Below are 16,238 nucleotides of genomic sequence, written 5' to 3' on the forward strand. Positions count from 1 at the left end.
ATCTGAGTTGGCACCAAAAACCCAATGTCTTGGGTACACGTAGACCTTCTGCTCTAAGAGGTGCAGACCTCCCTCTTTACTCATCCTTCTCTACTCCCACAAGATGAGGTAGGAACACTTCGGTTCCTCACAAAACAGGCCCCTAGGCTGCACCTTGACTAAGTGCTCCCCATAAAAAGTGAGTGAAAAAGGCCTTATTTTGGCACAGAGAACATGGATCTCCTCAAAACAACATTCAAGGCTCTGAGCATCTTTTCCAGAAAAGACATAGGCCCTTCTCTGGTGGTTTTATCCTCTGAGGTAGCCCGAAGCAGATGGAAAAGGGCCAAACAAACCACAGAAGGCTCTTCACCAGAGGGCAGGTTCCCAAAACCACTGCAACACACCCCAAACCTCCCTCTCCTTCAGCCTCTGACTGGCTCATCTTTGGAAACTGCTTTCTTTCCAGCTAACACCATAAAAAAACCAACCAAAAAGCCAACCAGCTAGAAAAGCTGGCAAACGTGAGAACCCTAAAACTAAGGAAGATTCACCTGCATCTTCCCAGGCATCAGGCTCAACAGATTATCCAGGAGTCAGCCCTGCTGTCTTTGCCTGGCTTTCACCTTGGCTCATTTGGGTTCTGAGTGTATGGATCTGCCACACGGACTGGGGTCTTTCCAGGGCAGGGAAGGCAGCACCACTGATTTGTGAACTGGATCAGAAAGTAAAATTTGCACACAAATCCTGTAATATTGGTCAAAAGTTAACCTGAGATCTCTTTTATACAGCCTGATGGAAAGTTTCAGGTGATCCAAGGCACAGTGGTAGAAAGAGAAAGCCCCTTCTCCCATGCAGCTTGGCTTTAACTTTGATTAATTAGTGACTGCCTTGGACTGGAGTCACAAATGTTGAAGAACCCTGTTGGTTCAAACCAGTCAAAGATAAGGCCCTCTGTCTACTGATAATTCCACCATTTCCACTATCTTCATGATTTTTATGAGTCTTTTGAAAAATATAAGTAAAAAGGAACATTCAAGTTTCAAACCTGGATTTACATAACAATTTGTAAGGAGGAGCTCTATACTAGTACAGAATATTAAATGAAATCCCCCTTTTTAAATAATTGAATAGATTTCAACTTGATTGTGTCTCTTTAACATTTCAGTAGATCATTTTTTTTCAATGAATTTGACACATCAACTAATATCAGAGTAAATCTACCTAAAATATTTACAATTACTTGCAAGATATTTTCACATGAACCAGTAAATTGAAACTTCCTCTCAAAGGAGAGACATAAAAAAGTCATTTTTATGGTGGTTATTGTAATTTTAATAGGCAATTTCATAGGTAAACAGAAGTGCTTGATCTCCATTCACTACTGTATAACAGGCTGTGCTGCATATCTAATGGAATCACATGGATTTGTGTACAAAATGAACAAGAATTATAAATGGCTCCTTCTGTGATTTAAACTCTACAGGTTTATGTACCTCAGCTACAGTGCCTAAGAAGAAAACACAACACACATTTATATCACACAAATAGGCAGCCCACTCCTCTGGGGAATAAAGTTTTAAGAAGAAAACATTCCAGTTTGGCATTAAAGCAGCTGTTCAGCAGAAGGAGCTGTGCACACATTTTCGGAGCAGCCTCCATCCAAGCTGGTTCATTGAAATGTGGGCAAGCTCAGAAGATCCGAAATTTGTGTGGGCAAATGACACTTTCATGGCTGGAGTAGATTAATGGAGTAATAGATTTAAAGGCTAAAAGGGATCATTATGATCATCTACTATGACCTTCTGTTTAACAGAATTTAGCCAAGGGATTCCTGCATCCAGCCCATGGCTCATAACTTCTGGTTGAGCTACAACCAGTATCTTTTAGAAAGACATTCAATCTTGATTTAAAGACTTCAAGTGATGGAGAAGTCACTACACTCCCTGGCAAGTTGTTACAGTGCTTAATTGCACTTTTTCATTTTTTTCTTTTTTTTTTTTAATTTTACAGCTACAATTTGTGTAGTTTCAGCCCAGTCACTTTATCTCCTCCTACTAGATTAAAAGTCCTTTTCTAGCAGAAGTTTTCTCCAAGCAAGGAATATCTTCATCTTTTCCTCACAAAGACAGTGCTGCTTTATTCTTCTGCTTTGGGATAAAAGTTCTCATCATTCTCATAGGTCTTTTCTGAAATCTCCATACTCTTTACATGCAAACACCAACACTAGTACTTGTCAAATAATGTTTAATTTATAGGGGTAATAAGAGCAATAATAATAATGCTAGGATAAACTTGGAGAAGAAAACAAGCATGTAAGCCATTTGGTCTTTCTCTTTCTTACACATGCTCATGCAAATATCCTTTAGAGAAAAAGAAGAAATAAAAAATTACCCAAATATGCTGAGTTTAGCCAGGCTGGAAGACATGAGGATAGTAAAACAGTTTAGCAGAGCATAGATCTGGGGGTTTTTTTGCCAAGTTATGTTTGATGCAAGAATTCATGAGGCATAGGTACCCCCACAGTCCTCTTCATCATTCCACCTGGCCTGGGTCCCAGACAAGTTTGAGGAGGTTTTTAGGTGCTATACCTGACCCAGGCATGCACAGGGGGCTACAAGAGCAGGCTGCCAGCTCCAGAGCATCCAGAGCTCCAGAAACTTTCTAACACTGTGAAAATCCTCAGCTGCTTGTCAGGACAGCTTTATGGAAAGTGAGATGAGGTTCTGGCCCCAGCGTTTAACTACACTTGGCCATAACTCAATTTCTCACAAATAGCAATTTTGGCATGTTCTGCTTCTCTTGCACAACTGTGATACATGCAGTGGGAATAATAAATTATCATGCTATTACATGACAACAGAAACCTCAATGTGTTTGGTTCCATGTGCAGGACTGAAAACGTGGGCTGTGATTTCACTGCACTTTCACTAGGCTGGAATCTCGTATATTTGCATTGTTTAGTAATGAGCTACTGATCATGTGAGACTGAGAATTCATGGGAAAAGTGATTGCCCTCATAAATAGGGTTCTGAATGAGGGGGTTTTTGTGATGCAAAAGCCTGGATTTCTAAATTTAGAATTCACTCTCCTACACTTCAGGCATATGTTGCAACGAAACTAACAACGTGGGGTTTGGAGGAATGTCCATGAATGCTATTTCTGCTTCAGATGTGACTATACACCTCTGGAAAACACAACAAATGCATAATCCAAACACCAATGTCTTTTTATAATTCATTAAAATCTACTGTTGGGTTCCACTAGAGCTGTTGAGAAGTTAAGGACAGAAAAACAAGAGGCATGCAATTCAAGACAAACTCTTACTTAGGGGAAAAAAAAGAAGCTATTTTCATTCTAAGAAGACAGTGGGTGGGAGAATGGATTTCTGCTAGGGAAACAAGCAGTCACTTTCACTGAAAAGGAAATACTGAGTTGCTTTGTCCTGAGGTCTCAGTGGAGCAAAGCCTGATGGTTTAACCATGGCATATGGGTTGCAGCCCAAGAGAGCTAAAGCGAAAATTTGGAAGCTCGTGTCAAATTTTCTGCTCTCTATATAGCTTTGGCCTAGGCCTCAGCAGAAGTCTCAAGGGACAGAATGATGTACTGCAATATAACAAGCTGCCTGACATTTTGAAATGCCTTAACCCCCAGCTTTCCATCCACCTTTTAGCCCTTGCAGCAGCCTCCTTTCCCACATGGAGCTGCACAATGTACAGTGCAGGACTTCACTATAAAGAACTAAGTTGTCATATCTTTGTCCTTGAGGGTTTTAATCAGCAATGACTCCTGGCTTCGTTAATAACATTTTCAGTAATATAATAGGAAAGGCCAGTTATTGTGTAGAAGGGGGGTGTGTGAATGTCTGATGGCCCTCACTCAGGCACAGGCCATGCCTCAGCAAAGTCTTGGGACCTTTTCTAGGTTTTTCCAAACCAGAACACAGGATGGGGGGCATGAAAAAGGGAAAGCACCGTTTTCCTATAAATGCAGAAACTGCAACCTCCTAATAACACACAAAGCCTCCTGAATCCCTAACAAAGGAAGATTTAGAAGCACAAATGTGAACATTGAAGCCAAGCTGGTGCACATAAGCAAGAAGAAATTTATTTTATACTTCCAACAACTTTCAGATTTACATCTGGCAGTTGGAGGCCAAACCCTTAAAAAGAGTGCAATAATTATATAACCAAACCAAAATCTTTCTCCCCTCTTGACATGGAAAACGCTGCAGACACAAAAGCATTATTAATTCAAAAAACTCTATGTTCTAATACAGGCTTGGACTCCAACAGCCCAGCTCACAGGCTCCTTTTTTTCTAAAAAGTCAAAACATTGTGGGGTTGAATAGAGCTCCTCTCATACATTATCTCCCTAATGACTTTGACCTATTAATAAGTGGAATCTATCAAGTATACTCTCTCCTACAGTATTTTGTCAATCGTTATACGCCTCAATGGGGCCACCATTAAAAATCTGCCAATTAATTCAGTATTTAGGACACTGTTACTATGAAATATGCTATGTATCATGCTATTTCTCATTATAAATATAGAAATGTTGTAAATTACAAGGTGAGATTAGTATTTTCTGCAATAAGAAGTGACGCCTTTTAATGATAATCGTGATATATTTTGCCTTTTCTCTCCTTCAGCGGGGTTCTTTCATAGCTGAGCCATTCCAAGGAACAACAATCTGAATGCCACACTGGATACTGGAAAGATATTCTTTCAACATCCTAATTCTTATTTCCTGCCATTCTGTATTAAATCCTTTTTACAGCAGGGTCTAAATATTCACCCTAATTAATTTTTATTCTTCCAAGAAAGTTAACTGAAGGGTTTTTTCCAAACTTTAAACAATGTCTTATTAAATATAAGAATAATATTTAAAAATAATACTAGGCATCTTAAACTGAGTGCATGTTTATGTACTACATCTGAATAAAATGCTTTTGCTCACCCAAAACAAAGCTCTTGCCCAAAAATGATTAATTGTGGCTTTCTGGTCAATAAAACACTAAATAAAATGAAGGATGAGAATCTAATGTGGGTGAAAGTCTCTAATGGCATTTATTAATTAATTTATTTAATTTTTATTTTTTTAGAAAACAATGTTTTGATTTAAAATATTATTTTAATTAATATCCCATGGATTTTAAAAAAACATTAAACGTATTAGCATCAAGTTGGCGTGATTGCAATGAATAATGTGAAAAGTGCCTCTAATAGAGTTGTAGCTGTGGTTTCATTTATTCTAGATGAAAAATGACATTTATCAAACATTTGATCTGATGGGCTATATATTTATGGAGAAACAAAAGAGAAGAGATTAACTGGCAAGAAAATCCATTTTGATTAGACTATTTAATGTTCTGTGTATGTGTTACAAATAACCCTCCTCCCAGGAGGATCCCTTTGAACCAGATTTCTTCAGTTATTATTTTTATTTAGCACTGAGACCATATGACCTAGGAACAGAACCTTCTAAAACACTTGACAAAAATTAAAGGTATTAGAATTTTTATCTATACTGTTTTCTCTGCAAGGAAAATCATATTACTACATGGGATACACTTGCTAAATTAAACTTCTATTGTTTTTAAAAGTATTTTTTAATATTATCATTTTAGGATCTCCGCTTGTACATTTCTGAATGATATTTCACTTGGAACTGCAACCATTTATCTAGTTGAAGCATCTGTGTGTTTAACATATGGACTGGAAACTTTCCACTACAATGACTGCATTCTGCCAAAAAAGCCAGCAAAAGAAAATGTTCTGATGTAAATATAAGCTGATATCCAAGTTCTTCACAGGTTTTGAATCTTTAACCATCTAAGTAAAGGAGAGTTTATCACAACTGCAGTTTTGTTGAAAAAAAAGTCAAAATAAAATAAAATAAAAAATAGAAAACCAGCAAAAACAGGCCCTGTATATTGCAAATCCCCATTTTGGCAACCCAAAGAGGGAATATAAGCTTAAAGGCCTGAATTTAACAAACCTAATTATCAAGGCTTAATTAGTACCAAGGGTAAAGCTTCATGGAACACCTGCAGACTTAATTTATGTCCTGACAGAGAGGAACAAGTGTTAATGGGCTGTATTTATGTTAATACCTGAACCTTAGAGAGCCAGTGGGATAAAACAGACTATGCACTAGTTTTTTGTTTCAAGCTACAGAACAAACATAAAAGATTTTAATCTTAATATTAGTTTGCACATAAGTCCTTCGGGAAAGTATAGATCTATTTAAACTTTAAAATTGGAGATGTTGAATACTAAGGGGAGAAAAAAAAGTAAAAAAAAAAAAAAAAGTAAGTTAATTTAAAAAGTGGTGTCAGTGCAGAAAATATCAAACCAAAAAGGGTCTGTGGCCATTTTCCAAGCATCCTGTAGGTAGATACTGGTTTTTTAAAACCTTTTATGCCACACCACTGATGATTTCTGCAGCATGAACAGAGGGTTTTTTTTCATGTTTCTGATGCATAATACAATCCTTTTCTATATTCAGGGGAAGGCAAAAAGGCTGCCTACCATAACTGCAGTGCTGAGGGTATTGCCCCTGCCTGCTGGGACTTAGTGGACATGATCTGAGCTGGCTTTGGGCACATTTTCAGAAGGCAGAGCCCTGTGGGGAATGGGGCCTCTTACGGTCTTCAGGGTTCCCAGAGCCCAGGTTATAAATGGGCCATATGGTGCCACCAGTCCCAGCTCTCCCCGAGTGCCAGGAGAGTACAGAACATTCTATATCCATGCTGTTCCTCTCTCTGTGTGCAGTAAACTACCTTGGAGCTGGAGGGTTTGGGTTGGAATAAATAACCTGTGTTTTTCCCACTGAAGACACAATTTTCGTGTAGCAACACTGGTTCATCTTCACTTCTGGCACTGCAAGTATCCTAACTAAACTCACAAAGATGGTGTTCAGATGGCATTTGTCTGCCCTGCAGTGCTCCTTTTGGTCCTTGGCCACTCACACCATTTTGGAAAGATCCCCCCTGAGAGTGTGGCCATCCCCCCACGGGAACACAGCTTGGCTTCATGCCCCATGCCTGGGGACACAGTGTCAGCAGGGCTTCCCAGCAGAAGGTCAGTGAAAACTTCCCCTTTTTTTCTCTTATGACTAAAGGTTTGCATCTGCCTAAAGGCCTAAAACAGTTTTGCTGTCCATCATTTCCTGTAAGGACACCAGACTTGAGTCTCTACAGCTGCCCAAGGGAGAGGTAAGAGTATTTACAGGATGACCCATAGGGATTCAAGCTAATTTAAAGAGATACATTTTGGTTGAGCAGGAAAGGGTAGTTTGGTTAGTGTCTCCTCCTCTCCATGTTCTTTAGTGTAACAGCAAGAGAATTCTTTAAGTTTTTGTTATCTTTTTTCATTCCAATTTTATAATCCTCTTTAAAATAGTGACACTATTACTTCTTCCCTTCCTGCTTTTCTTTCTGTCAGTGACCACGCCCTGCCACCAGCCCATTTGCCACATTTCAGGGGTGTACAAACCACCAGCACTTTCCATGGCTTGACTGAAAATGTCCCTGAGGATGTTTGCACAGCTGTGGAAACAGGGGCCGCTGCGGGGCCATGTTTTAGTGCTGTCAGCTGGGAAGTGCAGCAGACCCACTGACGACTGGGACAGATTTGTGTTATCTTGTAGGAGCCCCCATCACCCTGCTTCTATCGGGGGCTCCTTCTGTGTGAGGACAAACTTTCTGAGGCTACACGAGGTGCTTAAACAGCTTGGAACAAAACCCAACCAGAACAGACTGGGCCAGCTCAGCAGAACTGTGGAGGGGATTTACGCACGCCTTTGGTCCTTAGGCTCGGAAAGGCTTCTAAGGACAAAGTGGAGGAAGGCCTTTCCATCTCACCTGCAGCTTTCCAGTGGCCCAAAGCATCGCACCAAACCTCAAGAAGAGTGAAGTCAGCCTCCACCTGCCCCCTGAGGACTGTCCACTGCCCCAAAAATGCCTGCGAGCCCGTGCACTATCTTGGAGGAGCCACAGCCAGTGGAGTGTTCTCCCAGCTTGGATCTCCAAGGATGTGAGCTCCTTGTACCTCCCAAGCCACCCACCTGGTGTCCTCAACACCCTAAACTCTTGTTCCTTGGAGCACTGCTGGAAACATTTGCCCCATTTCTGAGTTTGGAAATACTTTCTGAAACGCGACACAAGTACCTCACCAGCACCAGTGTTGAGAGAGTCTTTGCTCTCTGTTTGTTACTTGCTCTCCCTGCATGAAAAGGAGGAACACCAACACCTGCTTCCAGGGCAATAATTAGTTGTTTCCACAGAGGGGTGCAGTGAAAATAAAAAGTAATATTAATGGTAGCAGCAAACTGCTCTCTCTCTCTAAAGATTCAAACTTTACAAAGGGTCACCTACGAGACCAATCCACAACTGAATTTTCATTCAAAAACTATACATTAAAAATAATAATAATCATTTTGCAGGCTTCTTTCACTACTTTTATCTGTAGTAGTACTTATATCTCTTTTAACCCCGTTTTTTCCTCTGTCAAGTTTATCAGACCTTGACACATGGTTTCCAAACTGGACATTGCACGTTAACACAAATCTAATATGTATGATCACCGTGGAAACAATTCAAGCAAAGCATATTGCTTCTTTTTTTTTTTGGAGAACAGCAATAACACTGATGCCCAGCACACACGAGTTCTCACGTGTGTCCATGTGTGTAGATGTGTTCTCGTAAATCAGCACGGGCCCAGCGTTACGGGAAGGACACGGCTGAAGCCACGGCGTAGGATTTTGCAGTTCACGTATGCTTTCATTTTGGTCACGTAACCACATTTCAGAACATTATGCTTTCTCTATATTTTGTAAAACTAGCTCGAGATAGATGATAAACGGAAATAACCCATTAATCAGATTGTCAATGAACATTCTGAGAATTCAAATACAAATCCTGGACAAATTTAGTCATCAATTTCGCAAAACATCTTTGGCATGGGAAGTCAGAGATCTTTGCAAGGTCTAAAAGGTTGATTTCTTGAGTTTCTTAAAAGCAGAAACAACACTTGTCATACACAGTTTCAATCAGGCTTCTTGTTCTGTTTTCTAATTTCATTTCATCCCACTTTAACATGGCGTTTTCCACCTCCCTCAGATCTTCCCACAGAATCAGTCAGGCAGAAGAAACACTTGAGTAGCCTGCGCAAGCATGATGGCTGATCTGGTCACAGCACTTGTCCTGGACACATTAACAAACTCTGCAGCAAAAAATGACAATTTTCAGATTGTGGTGTTTAACATTAATCCAAACTGTATTATAGAAGGCTGTCCTCAAAACCACGTATTATCTGCTACCAGGTACGGAGAAGCCAAATAAGAACAGGAAAAAGAAAACCAAAACAGCTCCTAAGATTTTATTTTCCACTTGGGAAATTTTCACATCAGTGAAATGAATAGCCGTTTTGCTTCAGTAGGTGCATTTCTTTTGGGGTCATCTTTTGCTCAGCAGGAGTGGACAAGGATGAAATGGGATTTATGGGGCTTTTAATTTTTAGTCTTTAATGTTTCTATTTTCTTGTTCAAATATATTTTTATTTAATGTTTTGAAATATAGCTTCCCAGTTCAACCTCATTTTAGTTTCTCAAAGTAAATGCAATTTATGTGTTGCAATGAAAGAAAATAAAGAAAGGAAGGAAAAAAGTAGTGAAATTTTTCATATTTCATACAAGAGCAAAATTTTTACCTAACTTGAAAGATCTTCCATGCTTGCTTAAAAACCCATAAAATGATCAATTGCTCACCAACTTAAGAGTTATATATGCGAAATCTCCTGCACACAAGTCAGGGCCAATGCACTGTAGGGTATGCAGCTGAGGGAAGACACCAGGCCTCAGGAGGGCGATTCCTTTTGGGACCAGCTCTCCAGACCAGTCACAGCTTCCTCGGTCAGAGCTACTGACCCCACACCAGCTGTCATAATGCACGACTGAAGATTTCTAACCATTTGTTAAATTTCCCACTCTGCAAGTGCCAAAGGATTGAAGAGTAAAAATGAATGAGTGAAGACAAGGCTCCAAGTCACTAAACTGCAGAGATGTCACAATCTTTTCTGTAGGGAGATACTGCAGTTGCACTGTAGTGAGGAGAAATCTCTGTTGCCTTTACATCAACACAGGATGTTTGACTTTTAACAGAAAGAAAATGGCAAAGAGAAGTGCAGATAAAGATAAGAATAAGCAGCTCTACAAACAGACCACAAACTTTTATCCTGGTACTGTTGAGCTACATGAAACTGTGCATCAGCTGCTGACGTTACACTGTCAAATCATCTGTTGACTTGGTATGCACTTTAATAAACATGGATGGAAGTTATTTTATGAATTAGAAACTTTAGCTACTGAGATAAACACACAGACAGTGTCTTCCTGTGCACACAAGACAGCTTAGTTAGACTGAAACTCTGACTAAACACATTCAGTCAGCACAGTCAGCTCACAATAGTTGCTGAGTTTCCTATGTCTTCAAATGCAAACTTTTATCAAACATCATAAATATACTCAGGGGCAAATCAGATCCTTGGTGTTCCATATTTAACATTTGATAAAATCAATGATCAAACAGCGGGTTCCAGGAATCTTTTTGTTTGTTTGCACTTTTATTTAATGGAGAGTGTAAACCTCCATTATTTAAGGCATTTTGTGATCTCTCTGCAATTACATAAATCCCATTTCAACTTTGGGAGAATTTAATATAAAAAAGGCAAATATACTGCACACTGTATTGAAGTGAGCAATGTCCTACAGGTACCATCAGGCAGTGATAGGCAAGGCCACAAAGTTAGTCTTATACTTTCAAAATACTACCCATCTCTTAAATAACTCTCATATCACCACCTGCACCATTTGCTGTTCATAAATGAGAAAAGCAAGGCTCAGAAATGGAAGAGAACTGCTATGGAGGGATGCAGCAACCTGGAAAGACTGAAAGGTTGGAAGTTCCTGATTACTCCACCTGACCACTGCTTTTTTCCACTGCATTTGTCCTTGGTCCAACTGCTTATCATGAGGGACTCACTTATGGTGCTAAACTGCTCCTGTGCTCCTAAATTTTAGCAATAATGCAATAAAAAGTGCAATTTCAGAGTGGAGGTAAATTTCCATCAGAGTTAAAATTATAAATCTCTAGACTTCTTAACATTTTTACCCTTGTGATTTCCACACTTCCCCATGGAAAAGATGCAGAGGGGCTGAAGCAGGGTAAGGGTGTTAGACTGAAGGTTTCAAACAGTGAAGAGTACCTTTCCTCTTCCCCTGGAGCCTGCAACACCATCTGGATTTTGGCTTGGATTTCTTTTTCTGAAATGCTGACCTAAGTATTGAATTTACTCCCTTTATCCCAAACCTTGTCAAAGGCTTTTTGTTAGAATATGAAAACTACTATTCTATAATGAATAAAAATTTAATATCTCTCTGTTACACCATTAAAATACTCTGCAAATAAATAAAATTTCTTTTTTTTCTTAGCACTTTCCCCATCCCTGATCCATGTTTGTTCATGGCATACACCAAAAGTCTTTCACTGGTATTAACTTCACTGACATGCAATTTATACAGCTGTAACAGACAAAAGAAAAAGAAAATTCTGGTGTCTTTATTTAATAAATTTCCAAAAGTGTCATTTTTTGAGTTTTAATACATAAATCTGGGACATATTTAAAATAAATTTGTAAATTATGAGTATTTTGGACACAAAATAAAATTTTAAAAAATTAAAAAAAAAAAAAAAAAAAAAAAAAAAAAAAACAACTGGAAGAGCAAAAGATGACAAGAAGACTGTCTTTTTAAATTTCTCCTGTGTCCACATATCAGTGCAGCTTTGCCAGTTTCCCACGGTAAGCAACCAAAAGCCAAAAAGCAGGAGCAAACATCACCTCCCAGCTCCGTGAACTTCCTGGCTTCTGTGAGTTTATGTCAATACCTCCATAATAATTCTGATTTATATAAGCTGTTAAAGTTTAATAATATTTTCAAATGCAAGATTTCTACAATAATTATGTCACTAGAAGTACCCCTTTGTTTTCCAGAATTTTTAAGTTCTTTTTGCATCTCAAAGTACACACATACTGTCCTAAATTATGCCACCTTAACCTAGAAAATGCTTACTAGATTACTCAAATATCAGGGTTTTTTTCTATACAGCAAAAAAGAATGGTCAGTAGTAAAAGAAGGGATCAAACTTTGATGTAAATCTCACATGTGGATGCCCTCCCTGTGCACATTGAGATTGCAGCTGATTGCAGCAACAGATGCACTGGACCTGCTTGGCACCCTCTCTGATGTTACTGAGATTGCAATTATCATATTTTCTTTCTGCTCCTTGAAAGAAGTAACATCAGATGCATCCCAGCTGCTCCCAAACACCCAACCACAGAGAACAGAAATTTATACCAAGGAAGAGGACAGAAGGAATTTTTTTAACTCCTATATGACTGGGCATTAGGGAAGGAAATTACCCCTCACAACAAATCAACAGCCTTCTGAACACACTTACACATCAGCACATTCCAAACTGTTTTCCTTTTATCTTCCTCATCAAATATAATCTAAAAACCGAGGAAGAATATATTTCAATTCACTCCTTCAGCTGCAAAGTGGACCAGGAGCTTTACTGGTCTCATCAGCTTTTAGTTCCCCTTGCACACAAAATTTATATTTCTCAGTGTCAGTGTCCTTAGAAGAAGAGTGAACACAGCATTAGGATCATTAGTCATCCTTCATGCTCTGGAGGTCTTTCTTGACCAATTTAGTAAAGAACAATGCTGTGCAAAAGAGACAGGGTGGCTGCTAATGACAGGCAACAGTTCAATATTTTATGCCACCTTAAAAAAGTTTCAGTAACTGAAGGTGTTCTCACATTAATTCTTTGCATCAATTATTGACAGAGAATTTAATTTAAAGGCAACTAGTCAGTAACCTAGGGGTACTGTTTTAAATAATTTATAATTGCTGCATGGGTGTAATCATATTGCTATTGATTAAGATCCAGTCACTTCTACCAGTCCAGCATGTCTTATGCTAATTAATTTTAGTGATATCACCTTTTTAACTCTGTATTCCCTGGTAACAGGAACTCATTATTAAAAAATAATTTAATCAGGAGCAATCTTTTAAAGTTTATTTGATTAGTACTTGCTGGGCCATTGAAAAGGAGTATTTAAATGCAAGTAAAATTAGAAACTGAAGAAGGATAAAGATGGACTGATAATTTCAAGAGAAAGGCAAGAATGCTTTAAAAAAACTAAGATTTTAATTAGATATGGGAAAGAAGATTAAGAGACCGTTATCATCATTGCCCCTTGATCCCAAAGTTGTTACATGCATTAACTCCCATTTAAATCAATAGAAATTTTGAAGATCAGTGCCTTTCCAGTGAATTGCAACTCTCAGTGTGGCCAGCCTAGACCCTTTTAACAACCCAATAAAATACAAAATAACATTCCAGGTCAAGAGTGGGAAGTCCTTCACAGTGTATCCCTCTCCTGTCTCACATATCAGGCCCCAGTAGAGACTGATTCTTCCCTTCACCCATCCACTACGGCAGATTGCAGTGGCTACTGGAAACACTTCTGCTTTTTCAGGCTGCCTCCAAGTTTGGGAAGTGCTTCCTCAAATGTACACAGAACTATCCCTCATGAACCTTAAATCTCGTTGAGAACTTCCATGCCAACAAATGGAATATTTAGGCTGTGGGGGGTGCATGAAACCCACTGCCTACACTGGTTTGTCTGCCATGGTGTCCATGTTTCTTTCTGCTCTACTGGCCACTCAGCGCATTGGTGGTCCCCTGTCCTACTCCTGGACTGTGAACTTTCAATCAGGAACTGCCTTTTTACCCCAGGTGTGCCTTTCTGTGGTGCTCAACAAAGCAAACATGACTTGACCCTTGGGTGCTGCAGGAACACAAAGCAATAATAAAGCACCAAAACCACCTCAAAGCGTGGGACTGCACATTTAGTTCTCCAAAGCTGACAGCAGACATCCCATTCAGGGATTTTGGTCAAATTCATTTGGTGCAGACAGCCCCTTTTTGATGTCACTAATTACTGATGATAAATTCTTCCTGCATGTAGAAGGCTTCATCTACAAACAGCAATCTGTAAACACAGAGTCTTCAAGGGTGGAGTCTGAGCACTTTCTTGTGAAGCCTGGTGAACCAGTTCCAGGTTTTCCCATGAAGGATTTTACAAAGCCTACAGACAGTTTGTGGCTGCAAGGGCAGCACATAGAAATGTGAGCAGTCAATGCCAAAGGAAATAAAACCTTTCTGAAAGCAAGTCTTTTCTCCAGTTAAAGACAGTGGAAAGGATGCTACAGATTTCAACGAGAGCAGAATCTGAGAAAGCTTTCTTTAATAAGCACAGGTGTTTGGAAAGAAAGTTAACACAAGGATAGAAGCCCATCATGGAAAGGAAGAAACTGAAACACAAGGAGGAGGTTGTAAGAAAAGCACTAAAGGGACCTATTCCTGATTTTTTGGAACCTTTCAATGGAGATCGGGGTGCTGGCTGGAGTGTGGGCAGACAATTCCTCCCATATATCCAGTCTCAGCAAGGACACAGGGCAGGGACTGCAAAGACAATGAGTATAATCATATCTCCTGGAGTCAAAGCATTTAGCCTATAAGTAAAATGACAAACCCTGTAATTTGAACTTGACACATGCTAGGAACAAACATCCACCAACTAATGCCACAAAGGACATGCAATCTTTGTCCCTGAAGACACCATTATGTAAATTAAATTGAATCTAGTCCACTTTGAGGTTTGCAATCAAATGGGTATTTTTAATATCAATAAAAATTGAGCTTTCCCCAGAGAATCCAAATCAAGCTGCTTTTGCAGAACAAAAGGAAAATGCTGCAACATACATGCTTTTAAGGTAACTCCATGAATGTAAAATTGTTAGTAAAACCAGTACATTCAAATCTACTATGACAAATAAACTGTGAGGAAGAATAAACTGATCAGACATTTGTATTCTCTTAGAATAAAGAAATAGAGAGTTTGGGGACACCTGGGTACTGAGGGCCATAGCTGCAGGAGGCTCTGAACACCCTTCACACCCATTGCAACCACCACTTACTTCACACCTTTGGGGAAAAAAATAACCCAAAAACGCCAACAAGGACTGCCTATGATTTGTTCTGTTCACATTGTAAGGAACAGGGATGCAAGAGGGTGAAAGCTTCTGTTGTCTGCTAGACATGATTTTCATATATAAAGTCTTTTACATATATCTGCTATCACGCACAAATACTAAATAAATGTAATATACCATTAAAAATAAAAGAAACATCAAAACAATAATTAGGCAAGTATGCTCTGTTTTCTAATAAGGATCAACCCCATCGCTAATCTATCTTGAATAATGGCTTTGTTAACAAAATTGCAACTGCAAAAGGTTGTGTTTGACAGTCACACCTGGTAGTATGAGACTACATTTCAAACAGTTTGGGAAAAAAAATACACTATTAAATTTACTGAATACCTTGGCTAGGGTTAAGTATTTTATGCAGGCATCAGCATCTTTAAGGAGTTCACCTTTTAAAAGGAGCAGGTTTTTTGTTGTAAATGGCACTGACACTACAACAAGAAAGTTCATTTCACAAAGATGATTCATTAAGAAATAAAATATTCATGGCTGACAGCTTGAAGGATCGCCATACAGTTTTATTCTAATGCACCTGTCCTCTTTGTCAAGTCCAATATGGGATGTCATGTCGCCAAAGTTTTATTTAGAAATTGTTTGTCAGAGTGAGCTTTCTAATGTGAATGAAAAATTCATTCCCTCATTAAGAAGATTTTCCATGAAATGTCTTGGATTTTCAATGAACACCAGGACATGAACCAATTACTGTTAAACACTTAAAGAGACAGTGTCCTAGCTCACTCAGCAAAACCCTTAATGCACAAGTATATGGAAAGAACTGCACATCTATCAGCAAAACACAAATGAAATACCAGTTTTATTTTGGTTTATGCACTCCTTCCTGCTTTCCATCTTCTTTCTTTTCTTTTCTCTTTTCTTTTTCTTTTTTTTTTTTTCAGAGACAAATGGAAATTCATGAAGTTTGAGAGTTCTTAGTCAAATGCACATACTAGGTGCTGAGAATTTGTATATGACTTGAAGGAAAAAAGCATGGCATAAATTTATAGAAACTCATATTAATTAGCTGAAAATATACATACATGTAAAGCTGACAACAACACTTATCTGTGTTTCTTTAT

The 16,238-nt window shown here is 38.8% G+C and overlaps 1 protein-coding gene across 5 annotated transcripts in view; it reads right to left on the bottom strand.

Moving 5' to 3' along the window:
- The window catches only part of WWOX (WW domain containing oxidoreductase), a 487,168-nt gene that overhangs the window by 156,765 nt on the left and 314,165 nt on the right, over positions 1-16,238 (bottom strand). Inside the window, exon 9 of one of the 5 annotated variants that reach the window (XM_069026695.1) lies at positions 9,162-9,209. The exons of the other annotated variants lie outside the window; for them this stretch is intronic. Within the exon in view, the coding sequence (XP_068882796.1) occupies positions 9,177-9,209 (33 nt within the window). The 3' untranslated portion in view covers positions 9,162-9,176. Of the gene's footprint in view, positions 1-9,161; positions 9,210-16,238 lie in introns of those variants that run through there. 5 annotated transcript variants of the gene reach the window in all.

Source organism: Aphelocoma coerulescens, chromosome 11 (assembly GCF_041296385.1).
Source record: "Aphelocoma coerulescens isolate FSJ_1873_10779 chromosome 11, UR_Acoe_1.0, whole genome shotgun sequence".
Classification (NCBI taxonomy): Eukaryota; Metazoa; Chordata; class Aves; order Passeriformes; family Corvidae; genus Aphelocoma; species Aphelocoma coerulescens.